The 20,632-nt window shown below is 39.3% G+C and overlaps 1 protein-coding gene across 1 annotated transcript in view; it reads left to right on the top strand.

The window, feature by feature from the left end:
• The window catches only part of cdk14 (cyclin dependent kinase 14), a 193,113-nt gene that overhangs the window by 51,251 nt on the left and 121,230 nt on the right, over positions 1-20,632 (top strand). Inside the window, exons 3-5 of the mRNA XM_073486226.1 lie at positions 10,794-11,039; positions 17,072-17,166; positions 17,794-17,873. Coding sequence (XP_073342327.1) covers positions 10,794-11,039; positions 17,072-17,166; positions 17,794-17,873 — 421 coding nt within the window. The remainder of the gene's footprint in view (positions 1-10,793; positions 11,040-17,071; positions 17,167-17,793; positions 17,874-20,632) is intronic.

Below are 20,632 nucleotides of genomic sequence, written 5' to 3'. Positions count from 1 at the left end.
CTCCAGAATCCCAATCAAAGGCAGTGGCTGGCTGTACTAATCAGGAGCTAGAAGGCCTGGCTGAGTCACTAACTGGCCAGAACATTTCCTCCTCCAAAAAGTCTGCTGGACATCAGAAAGCTCCTTCACTCTGAGAGAAGAGGCTGGCTGGCATGAGAAAAATTTGTTAGGACTATATATATATATCATAATTATATCAATGTAGTGATATGAGACTATATATTGTCTTTTGAATATTGTTATATGTTGATATGTCATAAGTGTTGTCTTTTCCTGGCGTTAAAGGCTGCATTTCAGTATAGTGATGTACATTTCTGAACTTCCCAGTCTATTCTACTTGTTCTAATACTTTACTGACCTAGACATTAGATCCACATTATTAGTGATTATTTATCAAATATCCTATTGTGTTAATATTTTGTGAAAGTACCAATAGTCATCCCTATTGACATCAAGGTATTAAGTCAAAAATATAACATTGTGATATTTGATGTTGTCGCCCAGTCCTAGCATTTATGAGGTGCTGTTGATATTTGATGATTCAATTGTCAATAAAATAGTTACATGTCAAATGTCATTGTTTGTCAAAAAAACCCTTGAAATATTATAAGTTTGCTTACTGTATATTGTAATGTAATCAAGGCAGAAACACAAGAGACTGTAAGTATTGTATCATATGTGTCAAAGCTGTACATGTAACCTGTATGGAGTGGAGGTGTGGATGTCAGTAAATAGATACATTTATAGACAGTAACCCAAATAGTGAGAAAAACAACCAGTCCAGCCTTCCTTTTTCTTTACTGCCTACAATACAAAAACTAACATGTTCAAACTAAGCAGCAACCACTATGGTTTGTAAATACAAAGTCAATACCATGAAGAAATGAGAGACACTTTCATCATCTCTAAATGGTGCGTCTAGTGGCCATTTTGGAAATTGTTCTTCCATGAAATAGAGACTTACAGAGGACTTCCATTGGCGCTTTTTGTTTCCATTACCAGTTTAATTGTGCCCAGTTGAGCAAAGCCGGGCCTGGCATGGACTCTCTCCAGTAGGACCAAAGCATGCCCACCCTGCGTCCAAGTGACTGCAGTGATGTCTTGTGACCGTGGCCAACCGCGTTAGTACTTTCAGACATCTGTGTTAAGTTACTGTTTGTGAAAACCAAGGATTTCCTGATTTTGCTGTTTCATAGCAGCTTCTACATAACTAAATAACAGGAGACTTTTATTGGGAAGAATTTATTGGGAAGAATAAGCAGAGCTTTTCTAGCAGCTATTCTTCAATATACTGCAGGAGGGAAGCATATTTACAGTGGCTGTGGCACCATATTTTTGCTTTGAGGAGTGGTTATTTGATAAGTGTTACAGCTAAATTTGGGTTTTCTGGCTATAGTAACTGACAAAATGGCAGTATGCATTCGATTAGCTATTCTTTTTATTTTTTATTTTTTTAGAATCTGTCCTGTTCACATCATGCCAGCCTCCACAGGATATTAATAATGCAACATCCTTCAGAAATAGAATAATATAATGTCATTTCAAAAACGTACCTTCTTTGTGAGATGCCGTTGATTCTTGAAAGTAGCTGTTTTGCCACTGTAGGTTTCTGTGGATTGAACTAATTAAAGAAAAGTCACATTGGCTTTGACAGGAGGCCAACAGAACTCAAGGATATGGGAAACTAAGTTGGTCTGTGCCAAAAAGGAAAATATATTTCATTACGAAATAAGTCCTAAAACATATTAAAATGTACAGAACAATAAATCACGTTCCAGTTGCAACCAAGCACAAACCTTGTATGTTGCCTGACCACGTCTAAAGGCAAAAGTTTATAGCTGTTCCAAATGGTAATGGCCAAAGGTAGTGTGGAACAGCACCAGTTGCCAGAATAAGATGCTTGCAGTTAATGTTTCTGCAAACCACAGATTCAATTAAATTCCATTTGTACTTGTTGTACGTATATTGACATTTCTACAATACATATGATGTTCAGATTGCATGTGTATAAGCTGAGGGGATGGTGGTAGAGTTACAGGTGAGAAGGCTGTGAGGCTGCTGACCACTGTTCGAGACTGTTTCAACATTTGTGAGTCTGAAACCATTGGTATTTGTTAGATGTGGCAACATTTCAGCCATGTTTATGGCAACAAAACTAGATATTGTAAGCCAAAATATGATCTTTTCCTAACCCTAAAAAATTGTTTTCTTGTGCCTAAACCTAACCAGAGTATAGGCACAGCACTGTCAAAATATAACATTGAAAACTTAACCTAAAGAAACATAAAGTTGGCACAAGACATCTAAAGTTTCAACATATTTGTGGTTTGCAGAAAAGAACAATGTCAGCATTTTTTAAGCGATTTTGGTTGGATGGAAATACTTGCATCAGCATTTAAATGTTCACATAAGATTGCACACGATCAGACAGTCTTCCCTCAAAGATATTCATGGTGTTGACGAGAGAGTACATGTATGAAGGATGAAAAAAGAGAGCTTGAGAGAGAAGTTCAAACCCTGCCTTTCTTTTCCCCCTCTGGCTGTTCTTACCAGATTGTCAGTTTTGATGCCCAATTTCTAATGCAGGAAAGGTGTTAGAGGAGTTTGTTTCAGACACTTCTCGGTTATGCAACACAAATTTAATTTGAAGCAAACTTGTGCCTTAAGCGTCACTGTGGTAGCTCACCAAATTGACCATGTGCCCCATGTACCGAGGCTGATTCTTTAACAGCGTCCTGGGTTTCATTCCAACCTGCGGCCCATTGCTGTGTGTCTTTCCATCTCTGTCTCCCCACTTTTTCTGTCCGGCTACAGCTGTCCTATCCAATAAAAGCTAGAAAAAACCCTTAAAATAATGATCTTAAAAAGAAAAAAAAACTTTCTCCTTTAAAGTGAAAAACAGACAAGCCTCCTCCTTCCCCCTAGTGTCTCCAATTAGTAATGTTTTCACTGCTGTCACAAAGACGAACAGATTGCTTTCCATTTTCCTCAGAGTAGCAACTAGGAGCTACACAGGACAAAACATGAGTTTATTCCATCATTAAGTCTATAATGGAGACATGAAAGCAGACAGAAATGATGCCAGGCTGCCAGCCTGACTGGATCACCCATCAGCCTTCACTTTCCCAGGACATTTTTCACCCGATGGCAGACAATCTAAATGCAGATGGTGTCATTATTGTATAGCTATTACATTGATCAACAAACATATACTTAGTAATGATACGTTTAAGTAAATAACTTGTTAGTTGCCAGGTTAAGGACCACTACAGCAGCTAAGGAGTCATAGATTCAGAGTTTAAGGAGAGTGAATGTCGGACTTAATTCAACATCACTCTCCTCCCCTTCACTATGGGAAAATTAGGTACCCTAACTCTAACCTGGTCAATAGCTGCTGTACAAACCTAAACAGGCTAGCAGCTATAACCTTATCTTTTAGCCATTTTAATTCCAGGGCTCACCTCCCCACTCAAAAATGTTTCAACAAAACAAGTTCCCTGTAAGACTATCTGGGCTTTCTTCCGCTCAAGAAGATTGTGGTTGGTTTAAAGACATAACAACAAGCCACTGTGTTTTGGTCTCCCTATATCAGAATGATATACCTTCCTCCAGCACTGACACAGCGCTGTCGAGGTCTGGCTATGCAACACTATCAGGAGTTGGTGGAGATCAAAACAGAGCCAAAGGGAGAGTGAATTTGGATAGCCAGACCATGACCCCAAATGAATGCGAATGCTAATGTGTGTGTATGTCGTAAGGGTTGTTGGGGTAACTAGGCAAATGTTAATGCCATATCAATGTATCAATGTATGTATGAGGTCTAAGGCCCCTTGCTCTGCTGAAAAAAAAACATCAGTACTATAAGTACCCCCGTTGTCGTTTGTCTGTCTGTCTTTTGAACCTTAACTTAAGTAGTCAGAGATGGAACAGATATGACTCTTACTGAAAGGTCACCATGCTGACATGTCAGCTTCTCCTTCAATCAGATATTCTCCGGTTAAACTGTGCGTCATTTTGTGTCACTTCATCATTCCACCTCTGTTCATCCATCTATAGTTCAAATCTCTGTCAGCAAGCACTGAACAAGGCATCACACAAAAAGCTGCTGTTTGAGGAGGCCCCAGTTATATTTAGTACATGCACACACACATATCTCTCATTCAAGAACACAGAAACAAAGGCTTTTGTGTCCAGACAGTGTGGACAGGAGGAGGATGAGGTGTTTTTTCCAGTCTCTCCTCTGGTGTATCGTCTCAGTATCGTCTTGAGCCCAGAATGATAAGCCCAGGCAAGCTGATAGCTCTGCTTTGTCTCAGTAAAATGGAAATGCGTTCACACAGTGGGTAGGCCCTGAATGTGGCCGAGTTAACATGGCTGATAACCCTGAGTAGTCAGAGCACATAAGTAGGCTTTATGGCTGATTGGTCTTTTATGGCCTCTGTGGTCTTTGTCATACTTCAAGCTAATGTCATCAGTAACTACTCCTCTGGAGATAGTTGCATTAGTCTGGGCCTGCCCACTGTGTTAATGCTTACCTTTTTCCATTACTGTATGACAACTCAAAGATAAGATAAATCTTAAATGATCCCTGAGGGCCAATGGGGTCACTGCAGCCGCACAAAATAAATTATAGATAGGACAACAATGCAGTTTATTGCCATTTGTTTATGTGTGTGCATGTGTGTATTAGTGTATCAAAGTGGCGGTGGTGGTGGAGGGGGGTATTAGTGATTAAAGAGGCTGTCCTTCAACCAGAATCGATATGGTGTAATTGCATCCGCGGCGGGGTTTTCCTGTCTCGGGGGGCGTTCCAGTCCTGGCAACAGAGGAGAGCCAGATGCAGCAGCCAATCCACATGCTGCCATAAAATAATGAGCGCAGTCAGCTTTAACGTCATCTGTGCACTTGCATGTGAATGTTTACACTCTTATAATTTCACATTATATTAACATAATCTTGTTCACTTAAAGCTGCATTTTTTTTCTCTTTCTATTTTCAATCCAGTGAAGTTGCAGGATGTAAAACCAAAACAATGAGCTGACAGAAGCTATTACGCACAGCTGAGGAGAAGTGTAGAGTCAGCTGACATATTGCTGTGTTTATTTTACCCAGTGTTTATGTAAAAAATATTTAGAAAATGATCACAGCTTTAAGAATATTTGTACTGAAATTTCTTTGAGCTTATCTACACATGCTCTATGCACACAACAACGCTGGCTACTGGAACCGTTTTTGAGATAATATTGCTACATTGCTCAGAGTTTATATGGAAGCAGAGATTAGAGAGTGTACTATATCCATCAGAGCTGCATCACATAATCGATGAATTAATTAGCTGTCAATTAATAGCCAACTATTTTATAATCTATTTGAGTCAAATTCTTTGATTTCAGCTTCTCAACTGTGAATATTTTCCGGTTTCTTTACTCATCCATTACAGTAAACCAAATATGTTTAGATGGTGGACAACACGAGATATTTGATAGACATTGATCGACATTTTTGTACCATTTCTGACATTTCATAGACCAAACAACTAATTGATTAATCAATGAAATAATCAACACGTGGATGGACAATGAAAATAATGGTTAGTGGCTGCCCTAATATCTGTAGCACCATAATTCTTCACTTGACTTTAAGTGAAAAGTGAAAAGTGAAATGGATGGAGCAGTGAGATGTATATCTTTCTTTTATAGTAAAAAGTAGATTACCAGGATCCAGTCGTGAGGAAATGCATCAAAATGACACAAAAGACCATATCACCATATCAAGGGCCATCCCAAACCAGCTACTCTGGGGTGTAATTGGACAATAAAACCCTCCAACTACTCATACTTGGAAGCATTTGTGGGGGGTTGTGTAGGAAATATCATAATGAATCGTATAAAAGTTCTGTTTTTCTATCGAGTAAACATTATTTTTTTCATGCACATAAACCTCGCTACACTTTTTTCTACTCTGTCTTTTCATTGTAGGTTTAAAATCAAAGAATCACTTAGTCCCTTCTCTGTCTTATACCTTTTTGCTCCAAGCACATATCAATGAATTTGAGAAGACTGTTCCATAAGTTTTTGCATATATTGCTTGTTATAGATATTGATATTATTGATATTGATATTAAAGTCTGTCAGTGGTCAATGGTTATAGATGTTTCCTTGTTATAGTGAATAGTCAATGCAAAGTGCCCTCCATAGCTGTTAGTTGACTAGTTGGTTTTAGAAAAGACCCTACTTTATAATGTTCCCAGGAATCACACAGGTCAGACTAAAGAGGATGACCTCTTTATCTCTGTGTGACTGTGTTTTCTGTATATGTATGGACTCACTAGATCAGCTGTAGCAGTGAGGGTCTTGACTGAGGATCATAACTAGATAATCTCATCTCTGCCTGAGGATGCAGTGTAGTAATTGCAGGCAGTGATGGCTTCACAATAATGAATAGACAATATTTGCCTATAAATGTTTGTTACTCTGTTGTATGTGTCAGTGTGACTGAGTGTGAGTGTAAGTAGACTTATGGGGGCATGGAGGCCCAGTCTGTTATTTCCATCATGGTGCTTCTGTTAGTGAATGGTTCTGGATTAATAGGACCTCTGTCGTGAAATGTTGATGTGATGCTCTGGGGAAAATCTTCAGATCACAGTGTGCCTAAATCTTTGTGGAAGCAGTTTGTGTTTTGTCCTGCCCTGTTTCAACCAAGTTGTAAACATACCGTGACGCTGCCCATTGGTTTGTGGACTACCATTTGGAAGTTTGGTGTTATGGCCATTGACTATCCTGGATCTGACCAAGAACTTAAGAACATGCCACAGCATATTGTCAATCTCAAGGTAGACACGCCATAAAGCATACCCTGCTTTATCGTGTATTTTACTGTAAATGGGACCACAATTTACAAAGTAAACATCATGCTGTGTTGAAGAAGACTTGAAACTAGCTATTAAAACCTTAAACTCAACAGTTCACTGAAGTAATGAATCAAGTGATAAATCAAGAGAGTCATATTCTCACAAGCTTTCATACAATCAGACTTCTTTTTGAAACCTGTGGAGTCGCAACCTGCTGGCCATGAGACAGAATGCAGATTTTAAGACGCTTGTGCGTTGGCTTCAATCTTTGGACCCGGAAGGTTCGTCCATATCTTTACACTGTCAATGGTTTCAACAATACAATACCCCTGTGCACAAAGCCAGCTCCATAAGGAAATGGCTTTCCCAATTTGCTGTGGAAGAACTTGACTGGCAGATACAGAGCGAGCCACTTAGGGATGAGCTGGAACAGAGACTGTGAGCCAGATCTTATCAGTGATGGACCTCACTATGAGTGTGAGATGGGCTTTTCTTCAGACTGAAGTAGTCTGAAGAAGAGCTTTTGGCTCAAAATATAAAACATAAAACAAAAAACCTGTATTACATGCCATGAAATGCCATGATTTTTTGGCATATCTTACTTGCTGAAATGCCGTACCATGATGCCTGACACCTGTAATGTGATGTTCTCAGTGCTGGCTTGTGTCTGCAGAGCCCAGCACTGTGTAACGTCTCAGTGAGTTTTGGATCAACACGAAAAATGAGAGTTTTCACCTTCTGGAGTTGATATGTCCCTGTCCTGTCCCTGTCCTGTTCCTGTGAGTCTAAAGCAACCACTGACAGCCAACAGATTTTTAAGGCTTCAAATTTAAAACTGGTTTCTTCAATTTGTAAAGTTTTCTGTGGATTCAATATAAAGGATACAGGTGATGGATCCATCAATCCGTCTTTCCGTCCATCATGCCAGCCAGCCAGCCATCTCTCTGTGCATCCATTCCAACTTGCTTGTTCTGTTCAGGATCATTAGAGCATGATAGTTAGCATGTCTTGCTTACAGGTGCCTCTATCTCTAAGAGATATTGTGAATGTAAGACTCAGTACACAGATTCATTGCCACAGAGCTTAACAAATCTGGGAATTTTACCAACTTGAAACAGTTTCCAAAATGGAACCAACAACTGGTATCGCTATAGTAAATACAACCTTTTCCAAATCCAGGATCTTCCAGCTCCTCCAAGGGGACCCCCAATTGCTCCCTGGCCAGCTATCATATGACTCACACATCACATAGGATTACCACTTCTGCAAATGATTATTTAGGTGTTATGCTAATGGCACATTTTAGATATTTCACGCAAAACCACAAAGGAAGAAATGAAGAATCACAAATGTCATCTTCTCAGAACCATGAATTTAGAAAATCCATGGACTAGATGTAGGGATGTGTAGTAATTTATAAGATACTCAATCAATACTGATGCACGCAGAATGGTTCATTTACGGCAGTGTACAGTATATGTTGAGGAAATGCCCTCTGTGAGCATGCAAACCAGCAACTGTAACCAAGCACAGGTGTGTTTTATCACGCTAGAGAAGAGAAAGAATGTAGCTAACAGGACGTATCATATTCCAAACACAATACTCAGCACAGAGGCTGTTCAGACCTCACAGCACACAACCAAAACAAGCTGCTCCTGTCATTCAAAAAACACTGGCTTAGTAAGGTAGAGGTGTAGTATAGCAGTTTACCTATGAGCGTGACTATAAAGGATACTTTTGCACTTCCTAGGAAACACACACTTAAAGCAGGATGTCATGAACACCATTAGGCTGAGTTAGATTAGCTGACACAGGACTATCATGTAATGTCCACTGGTGGAGGAAGTATTCAGATCCTTTACACAAGTAAAAGTAGGACTACCATATTATATAAATACTCTATTAGAAATAAAAGTCCTGCATTCAAAATTGTTCTCAAAAGTAAGATAAGTGCACCTTATGCAAAACGACCCTTGTCAGTATTATTAGATTACTTTAAACGATGCATTAACATGCATTCAGCATTGTAATGTTGTAGCTGGTCGAGGAGCTAATGCAGGACTTTAGAAACTTGTCACTATTCATCAGGAAGTAAAACTCTTATCTATTCCTAGTTCTGAAGAACGTTGGTGACATTTTTGTCATTCTGTCTCGTCCCACAGACTTCAATGATTCTCTGACGTCGAGTGCTTGGAACATAAGCCTTGTTGAATACATTCTTCTCAGACACTCTCATCAACTATTGATGCTTTGTAGCGTGATAGGTCCTTAATGACGGTATTTGTATTTTTATTTTCTTTTTTTTAGTGTATGTGCTGTTCCAGATGACAACAGCTGTCAATGAGAACATACTGGATATGTGTGGGACTCAAGTTTCTGACAGCTCGCTTGCCTCATTACCAAACTCCTCATTTCTTTTTGTTTGGCCTGCATCTTTCTTGTATGTATTTCTTGGCTCATTTACCATGCTCATTTGCTTTGACATATTCTTCTTTTACTCCTTCTGCTGGAATACTGAAAGTGTATTGACCTTTCAGGCCTGACTAACTTTGTCTTGAAATCTTGACAAAAAGGCAGGATGGGCTATTTCATGTAGTTTTACATCTGGTTAACTCGGTACAGGGGCCATGGTTCGGTATGAGGTCGGTACAGCGGGAAGAAAGCAACAAAAAAATCCCAAATCCATAAGGCTAGGTTTCTTTACCTTTATTTTCAGTGGACAGTAGTATAAGTTGCATATTGTGCCAGCTCGTGTCCACTTAGCTCCACCTGAGATAATTGGCACAGCCAATAATGCATTATAATCAGTAAACAGTGAATGTACACTCTCACATAAGTTATATTTTTATACAGGGCTGATTAAAAAAAACTAATGTAAATGTGATTCAAACGCAAAATTAATTTAATGAATTCTCATTAGAACTTACCATAGAAAATGGCACATCACCATGTCATCGTCTTATCTTATTGTGTCTACTTCTTCTGCTTTTGTTGTTTAATGGCATTTGGAAAACAGCTTTTAATGCATTACTGCCTCTAACTGGATCAGACTGGATCAGAACAGTTAGAATCTCGCCCACAGACTTATGCGCTCCGATGCTACATGTACCATTGGACCCCCAGTCAACTATATCAGGGTTATTACCATAGGTAGGCACATAATCATCATCACCATGATTGTCAACCAGACTATAAATCATTTTTAAAAAGTTTCCACACACAGAATGCCGTGGTAAAGACTCTCTTGTATCCAGTGGAACCTGGCCCTGTGCTGTGTTAAAGAACAAGCCAAAGACCTGCAAGATGACTCCTCCTTGTGTATGAGAGTAATTAGAAGTTCTTCCTGCAGGGGAGCCCAGGCCTAAATATTTAATCTGAAGGGAGCCGTGGCAAAACATGTCATGCTACCTGCGTCTTTTGTCCAACATGCACAGTCCATGGTGGAGGAGCAGCTGTTGAGGTGCTTTGTGTTGGAAAATAGATTTGGAGTGTGAAGGGCTGTGTGTGTGCCTGATGGACTTGTAGGAGACAGTAGCATAGTAGCATGTCTGCACATTTGTATGGATATGTAGATGTGTGTCAGAGATAAGGTGGAATTGTGTGAATGCAGTATGGGAACAGCAGCAGCAGCAGCAGCCGGTGGTGTGTGTGTGTGTGCGCGCGCGTGTGTGTGAGTGTGTGCAGCAGAGCCGACAGAGGATGGAGCTGTTTTGATCAGAGAAAAGAGAGATGGAGATAAAAAAGCTCTCATCCTAGCAGAGCGGTAGCAGCAAGGCTCTACAGGGAGGGAAGAGACTCAGGCTGACAGAGAGATGAAAAACAGGCAGGATCTGGAAGGCGGGGGCACAGTCAGTTTTTGGCTGAACACTGGTAATCACAGATGGATTTTTTTCTTTAATGCTCACTTTTATCTTCTCTCTCTTCTTCTCTTCCTTTTTGACAGATATGTGTCACAAAGATGTCCACACGCAGCTGCCAGGGAACAGACTCGGTCATCAAGCCCCTGGACACCATCCCTGAGGACAAGAAGGTGAGAGTGCAGCGCACGCAGAGTGGCTTCGACCCATTCGAGAAGCCCGCCAGCCAGGTGAAGAGGGTCCACTCTGAGAACAATGCCTGCATCAATGCCAAGAGCTCTTCCGCTGGCAAGGAGTCACCCAAACTGCGTCGTCACTCCAGCCCTAGTTCTGTAAGTACACGTTTCACGTGCAGAGGATAGAGCTGCAACTAACGATTATTCTAATTATCGATTAATCTGCTGACTATTTTCACCATTTAATGATTAATCATTAAAAAAAAAACAAAATCGGACAAATGAGCGCAAAATGACGTGTTCAGATAGCTTCTTTTGTCCAACCAGCAGTCCAAAGCCCAAAGACTCTTCATTTACTTTCATAAATGACACAAAAAGCAGCAAATCCTCACATCTAGAAGTGGGATCCGCTGACATTTGACTTTTTGCTTAAAGAAATGACTTAAACAACGAATCGGTTATTACAATAGTTTAATTTTCTTTCAATCAATCAATCAATCGATTTAGTTGACTTATCGTTGCAGCTCTTCTAAAGCCACACTAAAAAGTCTGTCATCCTTATCATTATGTTTGGCACCTACATGGCATTTTTATAACTGAACACTTGGCAACCACCATCCAAAATCCTGCACCTGATTGTGAAGTCATTAGTAGCAAGAAAGTATCCTGGAAAAGTGTAACTAAGAGACCTATTCAACGGTTTTTAGCGGACAGGGGTCTTTATAAAACTCTGATTGCCTGGCGCTTACATCACCAGGGCCTGGCTACACAACTCTGATTGTAGCTTAGATCTGTTAAAAGCTCAAATCCCACATAGACCAGTTAGACAAAGCTGTCTAATCCTTGACTTTCTTAGAAAAACCTAAACCTAACCTATTTAACTAGTTGCCCTTTAACAACCTCATGCAAGCCCTTTGATTATTTTGTTAGCAGGCTAATTAGCCCTATCCTAAATTACAGTATGTCTGTTGCTCAGCACAAAATACGCTTATTTCATTAAAAAGTTATAACCCAGGCTTTTGATGCAGAGGGAAGTTATGAGAATCAAATATAAAATGACTTCTAAGATTAAAAAAGGCACATTTTTGTTTCCGTACTTTTGTATCTATAAAGTTTATTTTTCAATTGTGAAAACTTACAAACAAAATTTAAGAAGTGCATTGTTTTAAAAATGCAAAACTCCAAATCTTTACAGGTCAGACATAGGGAATGAAAAACCCCGGCCCCCGGCCCCCGGCCCCCGGCCCCCGGCCCCCGGCCCCCGGCTCCCGGCCCCTTGCCACTTCGCTTTTTCTCAAATCTGGCCCTTCTAAAAAATGTAGTTGAATAGGCCTGACCTAAACCAGTAAAACTGAAGTGGGTTTCTGTAACTTTTAAAAGCCAAAACAAAACAGTTTTTATCTTTTTTTTCTTTCTCTTTCTAATAATACTTTGGCTTCATGAGGAATTAAATGAATGCTTGCTAAATTACAAAAACACAGGGGTGTTGCTGTTTCGTCTAGTATGATAAGTAACTTACGGTGGCTAATGTTAGCTGATAGTAGCAAACTTTAGATGGTGTACATTCTCGTGTGAGTCAGTAACATAGAAAACATACCACACCTCATCTGAGACATGCAGTGTGTTGCCCAGTCCAGTTCTCTATTGCTCATAGTCAGGCTACCTACTGATGTATTGATGATATTTACCATTAGGAAATGCTCAGAAACTTTTGTTTTCTTTTCCAGATTTTCTTGAAATTCGGTTTAACTGGAAACTTAGCTTATGTTGTGTGACTGTACCGTTAAAGCTTAGTTCTGTGAGACAATCTAGACAAGCTTATGAACATATATAAACTATTAGAACTTCTTTTATCCACATTATGACAGCTACACAAGAGTGTAGAGATCTGTTAATGGGTAGTTAGTGGGGAAATGATTGGGGCAAAGAGCACCCTGACCACAGTGGAAATTAGGCCCTTGGTTGGAACAACATTATTGGTACTTGAAGCATATAAAAACAATGGAAGCCCCAAATGATTATATACATATTTCAAGATCAAACCCCACCAATGACAACTGTAGGATGCCCTTGCTACTTGGCTTGGCTTTGACATGTTAACGGATTTTCAAATGCTGTCAAATCTCCAATTACATCTGTATTTCTCAGGTCTTTTGTTTTTGCAGCCAAGCTCTTTTTTTTCTCCATCTGAAAGAAATGTTCCAGCCTGTATTCCTTCACACAGTGAAATGAAGGCTGTTGCAAGATTAAGGAAATCATGTTTTTTGTACAACACGATTTCCTTAATCTTGCAAATGAGATTTTCAGGTTTTATACTTATGTGGTTCCTTTTTTTAGTTTAGTTCCAAATGTGAAAAGAATTATTGTGCACACAAGTCCAATTTACTAAGTGATATGAGGCTTGACTGATTGCCTGCCAGCATCGCTGCGACACACTAATTAATTGTTTCAGCCATGATTATGAAAATGGGTAAATTTTCCCTTTCATGGCTCTTTTGTTTCGACAGCCCGACCAGCCGAACTCTTAGATTTCACACACAATCTCATGGGTTGAAAAATGGGATGGTGGACTTCTCTTCGGCCATCAGACTTGAAGAATAGTCTTGCATGTCTAGATACTTGAAGATAATGGATTTGAATTGGCATAGATACTTTCTGTGAACACTGCACTCATGTCTTTTACCCAATAGCTCTATTTCAACAGTTTCGTAGTCTCTGTTGGTAAAATACCCATATCTGCGAAACTATGATGCTAAAAACATCTCTTTTTTAAAATCTCTCACTCTTTCTTATCGGCAAAGGCCAATGTAGGAATCTGTTAGGTAGCAGACCTTTTGTGTTCAGTCAGAGCTGTCAGATCTTAATGTAGTTAAGACAGGTGCTCAGAGTGGTCTTTAAAAGCCAATGTTTGCTCACCCAAAGTCTGTGAGGTAAAACATACTCAACAACCATCAGTGAAATGTGTGTTTTTGTTGTTCAGACTAAATTTCATGCATATCACATTCTGAGGCCGAAGTTCTGCGTGAAGATCTCCAGTATTTGAAGACATTCAATTGTTAAAGCGGAATTTCAGTGTTTTTAAACCTGGGCCATACATTTACATGTTTTGGTGTGTAAATGATTCAAACTTACCAAAAGCTTTGGAATCAGTCCAGTGGATCGCATCAGCTGGCAGCTGCGAGACAGCTGCATCCGCTACAATGTGATCCCGTGAGGCAACTCCGATAGCCAAAGTTACATCCATTGAAGCTGCTAGTTTTTGCCACTGACAGGCTGAGGTTCATGCAAGAGGTGAGTTGGAGAAAGGAGAGGAGTTTACCGAGAGGACCTGCCAGAAAGAATTTGTCTCCACAGCCATGGCTAAATATTTAGCTGATTCTGACCATCGAGATGATTATTTAATGAAAAGGTCTATCTCTGTAGGAATTGTTTCTGTAATGTTGGCAGACAACCTCTGCCTGTCAGTAGTAAACACATGCACTTTTAGTGGACGTAACTTTGTCTGTCAGAGTTGCCCCAAAAGATTATATTATAACCATTGCAGCTGCCAACTGATGCGATCCACTGGACTGATTCCAAAGCTTTTGGTAAGTTTGAATCATTTACACACCAAAACATGTAAATATAGGACCCAGGTTTAAAAATACCAAAGTTTCCTTTAGGTAACATTTTATGTATTATATTGTTCACCTTTTTTTGTTTTCTGGTTGTAACTACAGGTTGTGATCATTAATCTGGCCAACACTCAATACAGTCTTTGCTTTGTTAGCCAACAAGGTTGTAACAGTTTGTTTTTTTAACTGTACTAACTTGCAAGCTAAAGCAGTTTAAATAAGGGGAAAAATTCAGACTTGATAAGCACGTTTGAAACTGCATTCACATAAACAGCTATCCACCCTATACCCCATCAGGAGCAACACAAGTAAGACAGAGATGTCCTTCTCAGGTTTTTTTTGTTTTGTATGCAGTATTTAAAATGTACAATGTGATGAAACCTACCTGTTTCTCCCACTGTACATATTCCCCTTGTTTGATCATTTACTATGGCAAATAATATTTTTTTTAGCCAGCTGTTGTAGAAAGCTATGTTGCTCAAAAATATTCCTGTCTTAACTGACAGTGTGTGATCCTTTCATTGAGCATACTGTAGCATTAGTTGAGGTATACATTAACAGCTGCGCAAAGTTGTGTATTAGCTGATTGGCATCAGCTGCTTCATTCATATTTTACCATCAGTGGCTCATTTATAAGCAGCTTGGCTACCTGGTGATTACTAATGTCTAAGTGTATAGACGGTCATAGCCTGTTCGAAACAATGTAAAGTGTGGGATTTTGTTTATTTTAGTTAGATTTTTGCTTCATGTTTGATAAGAACTATTTGGTGGAGTGCAGTAATTGTTTATTTATTTTCCTCTTTTTTTAAACTGAATTCTGTACGTTTGATTCAGGTGTGCTGTTATTGTTCCATGTAGTTCCATGTATAATGAGCCGTTGTGATGGTATTGTATGAAAAAAAAAAAGGAAATAGATAAAAAGAGGGGAAGGTGTGGAATGGTCGATGAAGACTGTTGTAGATAGTTTGTGGATGAATAATGCATTAGCAGGGAATCTCTTTGTAGTCCAATCTCAGCGTCACTGAGAGAGAGGCAACATGAGTGTCTCTGAGAGGTTCTTCAGGCCAGCAGGAGGGGAATATCTTGCTGTCCAACTGAGCTGTTTCACAGACTAAGTTACATTTCCTGTTTGATCCCAGGAGGAAATCTAATTGGTTTAGAGAAGGCCTCAGAAATGCTGAGCTTTATAGAGCTGCAAAGGATTATCCATTCATGCATTTTGTTGTTGTCAAATGAACGAGAGAGCTATGTGCCAGTGCCTTACTATGGATTCAATCTAAGCAGACTTAGGTAGTGTGTTTTACACTGGAAAAGTGACTACATCAAATATACCAACCAACCATATTCACCAAAAACACAGGTCCTGTGATAATATTAGTCCAAAGTGAATCGGCATGTCAGTGATTTGGGGTTTTTCCTTTTAAAACATCTGTTTCCTGGTTTTATAAAGGCTGAAAAAGTAAAAGTTTGATCGTAAATCATATGTATGTATATGGAAAATATATAGATCAGCAGTCAACAGCTGTGCTGTGAGATCGGCTACAGTGATGTTTAAAAGTGATGACAGAAGGTTAGGAGCAGCAAAAGGTCATATTTAATTACAGTCTTAGAGCATCTGTTACTTCATGTGAATGAGCTACAAATGTGTATTTATGCTTGTAACACATGCAGAAAGTGTGCAAATCAACTCTAAACTGTATTAATAATGTGGCTGCTGAAGAACAGACGCATCGTCAGTCACACTTTTTGATGAACTGCCAAAGTACACAGAGTAAGATACACTTAATTGATCAGCAGAAATCCCCACACACAGCAACATGCATACAGGTTACCATGGTTACCAAATGATTTGAATAAATATACTGTACATGACCGATATGGATTGCCTAAATCAATACACAATCAGCTGATGGATTTAACAGTGGTATAGTTTTAGAAATCCTACTACCCATAAAGAAGTGTGGTTGGTCTGTTTGATTTCACAATCCAAAAGCAACATATCAGCGTCCTGAAGTGACCAAGAGACCAACTGCTCATTTTTAAAGCAGTAGTCAGATTGATTGACACCTTTTAGCCCAACCAAACTGCACTAACCTGGCAACACACCAGGGTTCCTTTTTAAGTGAACCAAACAGGTAAGCTGCAGAAGCACCCTGTCCAGTGATCACCCATGTCCCTCTGCAGCAGCCAGTAAGTTGAAGTTAAAGTTAAAGCTGAGCAAGTTTCTTCTTTTCATCTCATTCGGGTAAGAACACATTCAGTTCTGGGCCTCATTTCCTCCGAGCTGTTCTTACCTCTCTCTCTGTGAAATCTCAACAATGAAAAGTGTCTAAAAATTGTGAGCTGACGATTAAATAAAGAATATTCTTCAGAGTTCTCACATGAAGGCTTTGTGAAATTCTCTCTCCTCCTCACTGACATTACACCTCCCAGATGATGCAGTGGGGAGCCTCCAGATTTTAATATCTCTCATAGACTTGTAATGTCTTCTGTGAAATCCTCCGAGATTTCTTTTCTGGGTTAGTGAATTCATCCTTTTATATTAACTTTTCATATCTTTTTCTTTTTCCTCAGCCTACAAGCCCCAAGTTTGGAAAGGCTGATTCTTATGAAAAGCTGGAGAAGCTGGGAGAGGGTTCATATGCGACAGTTTACAAAGGAAAGAGCAAGTAAGTAGTGCGTGCATGTTGAATCAGTCCTAATCTAGTTACTCTTCTTTAGAGTTCATAAGAGCCACTCATGCAGGCACTGAATATTACATTTAATTATACAGGAGCAGTGCTGTAACTTAATGAATTCATTAAGTGGAACGGCAATAACAGTTACACAGTCTGGTTTTATGTAAATAATATTTTCTCCTCCTGTAGAGCTGCAAATCCCACACATGCAGTGTAATTTCTTTTATTATAATCACTATAGGATGGATGTTTTTATGCTCTGATTCAACAGTTATGTTCCATTTTTTTATGGTGTGCTGCGTTTCTGTTTTCCTCATTAAATTCTAGCATATGAATCGTTCACACACTGTAAATGTAAGAAACTACACAGACTTTAATCATCTCTGTAATGTTGTTAGTATGTGCGCTCCTCACTATAACAGCTTTGATTGGTGAGCTTCATTCAGTTGTAATCCTGTGGCCTTGTCCCGGGTCTCACTCCACTGCTGCTAAATTACATTTCATTGACTTAACAATCCTTGCTGTTCTCAGACTTCACTGATTTTAATAGATTCTTTTTTCATGGTGCCAAAAAACACAGAATTACCATACTTTGTCTGTCCTGTCTATTGTTGCTAGGGTGAATGGGAAACTGGTTGCTCTGAAGGTGATTCGTCTGCAAGAGGAAGAAGGGACGCCCTTCACAGCCATAAGAGAAGGTAAGAGGTTCAGAGGTGGAATGGAAGTGCTTAAATATGACTGGAATACATAAACAAGCTGAAGTGAAATTATCATGACAAAACTGATACTTAAAAAAGTGCTCGGGCCCTCCCATGCTACCTCTTTATTATTTCTTCAAAAGGGATTCATGTGGAACGTGATTCGAGGACACAATTTGGTGATTTGTTGGGCTCAGCCCCACTCCCAACGCATCAAATACAGAAGCTTGGTCCATTGTCCAACGTGTCAAACTGTTTCTGGAGGTGCACCTCTAGCTAGGGTTAGGGTTACTTTATTGGTTTCCACTTGGGAGAAATTTGTCTCAGAGATAGGAAAGAAGTTGCAGCACAAAAATGACATACAATAAAAACAACATGCAGTACAAACGTACATCAGGTTAAAAGACATTGGTGGAATAGACACAGACTAACACTGGACGATCCTGCACATATACTGTAATAAAGCTAGTTGCAAGCTAGCTAGTAGTATAAAGAGCGAGATAAGTCCTGGACACAGTACTTTCATCCGGATAAACTGAGTTTGAGTCCAATGTATCACCAAAAGTCAAAGTTGGTTTGTTTTTGACTAATCCTATGTAAGTCAGTGGTTCTCAAACTTTTTCACATCAAGGACCTCTAAACTGACATAAGTAGACCTTGGCCCTCTGTTTGATAAGATTTTGCTTCGGGGTCGCCAATCTGATGTGGATTTTGCTTTGACATGTTTTATTACAGGAAGTATATAAAACCAGTTACCAAAAGAGTCATACTTTCAGCCATAATGTTACTGACATACATAAGTTACTTAACGTAAGTTGTGTTACGTATGTTATGTAATTGAACATTCATACTTATTTTAACCCAAACCATGATGTTTTCCTTAATAAAGTAGTTTTGGTGCCTAAACCTAACCAAACTGCCACTGTTTCACAGTGTTAACAGTCCAAAACTCATCGTCTGCACTCCCAGACGTAAAGAGAACTGTAGTGTGAAGTATGTGGATGACACCACCATCACTCAGCTGCATTATAAACGATGAGAGTTAATATCTGGAGGAAATGAGCAATCGTGCAGAGAGGTGCACAGAGAAAAATCTACTGCTCAATGTCAGCAAAACCTAGGAGCTGATTGTTGATTTTAGAAAGAAGGAGGCAAAGACACACAGCCCTGTCTACATCAGTGGAGCTGAGGTGGAGCAGGGGAAAAGTAAGGTTCCTTGGAATTACCATCTCTGAGAGCCGATCGTGGTCATCACACATCACCACCCTGGCTAAATAAACTCAGAAAAGTCTCTTCTGCCTACGGAAAATTAGGAAGGCTAAATTCCTGAACCAGAACCTGATTGACCAGACTATGAAGCAGCTTCATTCCCCAGGCTATGAGACTCCTCAATTCATCATCAACACTCCCTCCTCTAACATAGATGTAGCACAAAGGACTCAAACATAGTTATCTTCTTTAAACCCTCATGTTTTAAAGAAGAAATAAATTACCTTCTAACCAGGTGTGTAGCATTTATTATTGCTAACTTGAACATGGAGCCCTGCACATGCAAAAGTGACACCAGAGGGGTACCTACAGTGTCACAGTTTGAAGCTTAGAGCCACTGACCAAAGCTACCATAGTTTTGGGAGTGAGAACATGTTGTCGAGGCACAGACATACAGGAAACTCGACCAGCTCAAGGCATTGCCTCATGGTTAGACCCTCAAGAGGAGAAGATCAGGATCAAGAATGTTGTTCAAATTTCCCTTAAGCCTGAAGTGCATTTTGCAGATATTTTCAATTTTCATATTTAAATTGCTGCTGTGATTCCAATAATGGTAACACTACATCAGGGCCTTCTCATATTTTATCTGAAGAATATCAGCCTTTGCCATCAAACAGAAGATTTTACTCCCACAGGCTGGACTGAACAGACTGTAGAACTCTCTGATCCTCAGTCTGTCAACAGTTCAGTCACCGTTTGGGTTCTAAGTAGGCCTCAGTGTTCCTGTGTAGACTAAGCTCTGAATGTCAAAGTCAGTAATCACACTAATTGCACTTTGTTGTTATGTTAAATGTTGTGTTTTGTTATGTGTGTGAAACAGTTTCTTTGGGACGCAACATACAAATATTCTGATAATAAAAAGGAATCCATCATAATCAATATTCGTCTTTAATACATTTGGATTTGTCATAGTTACATGTATCATAGTTGTCTAGTTACAGTTAGTTAATAGTTACGGGTTTTTGTGAACAGGTGTGTCCTTCTGGTGATGTCTGCATCAGTGCCAATGACTGTGTGCTCCCCTTCTCAATAGATTTAGACTTCAATTGTGGAATACACTAATCCATCATTGAAATTTGCCAATCATGTCTTTGTAATGTCATAGCTCAGCAGCTTGGGGAAAAATACTTACATGGGAGAAGTTTGTCTTTCTAGCATGAGTTTACCAAAAGGATCCATTTAACCTAAACCAAATCGTCCTAACTTAACTAATTATTTTAATTCCCTAAACCTAACCAAACAGAGACAGATAACTGAAAAGAAACTGAAAATAATAAGTAATCTTAGTGTAAAAATAATAAGTGAACAGTATATGAACCCCAGTTTTCTGCCATATTTAACCCCATTGCCCCATAGACTATATTGAAAATCTCTTAACAATAAGATTCTGAAATTCATGTCACTATTTAAGATACCAAAAAGCAGCTATCTCCATTTTTCACAGTAAGGCTCATAATTAAGTATTCAGTACATACAGCACCATAGCCATC

Source organism: Pagrus major, chromosome 17, assembly GCF_040436345.1.
Source record: "Pagrus major chromosome 17, Pma_NU_1.0".
Lineage (NCBI taxonomy): Eukaryota > Metazoa > Chordata > Actinopteri > Spariformes > Sparidae > Pagrus > Pagrus major.
Note: the sequence above shows the minus strand (reverse complement) of the source record. Positions and strands in the feature narration are given on the sequence as shown.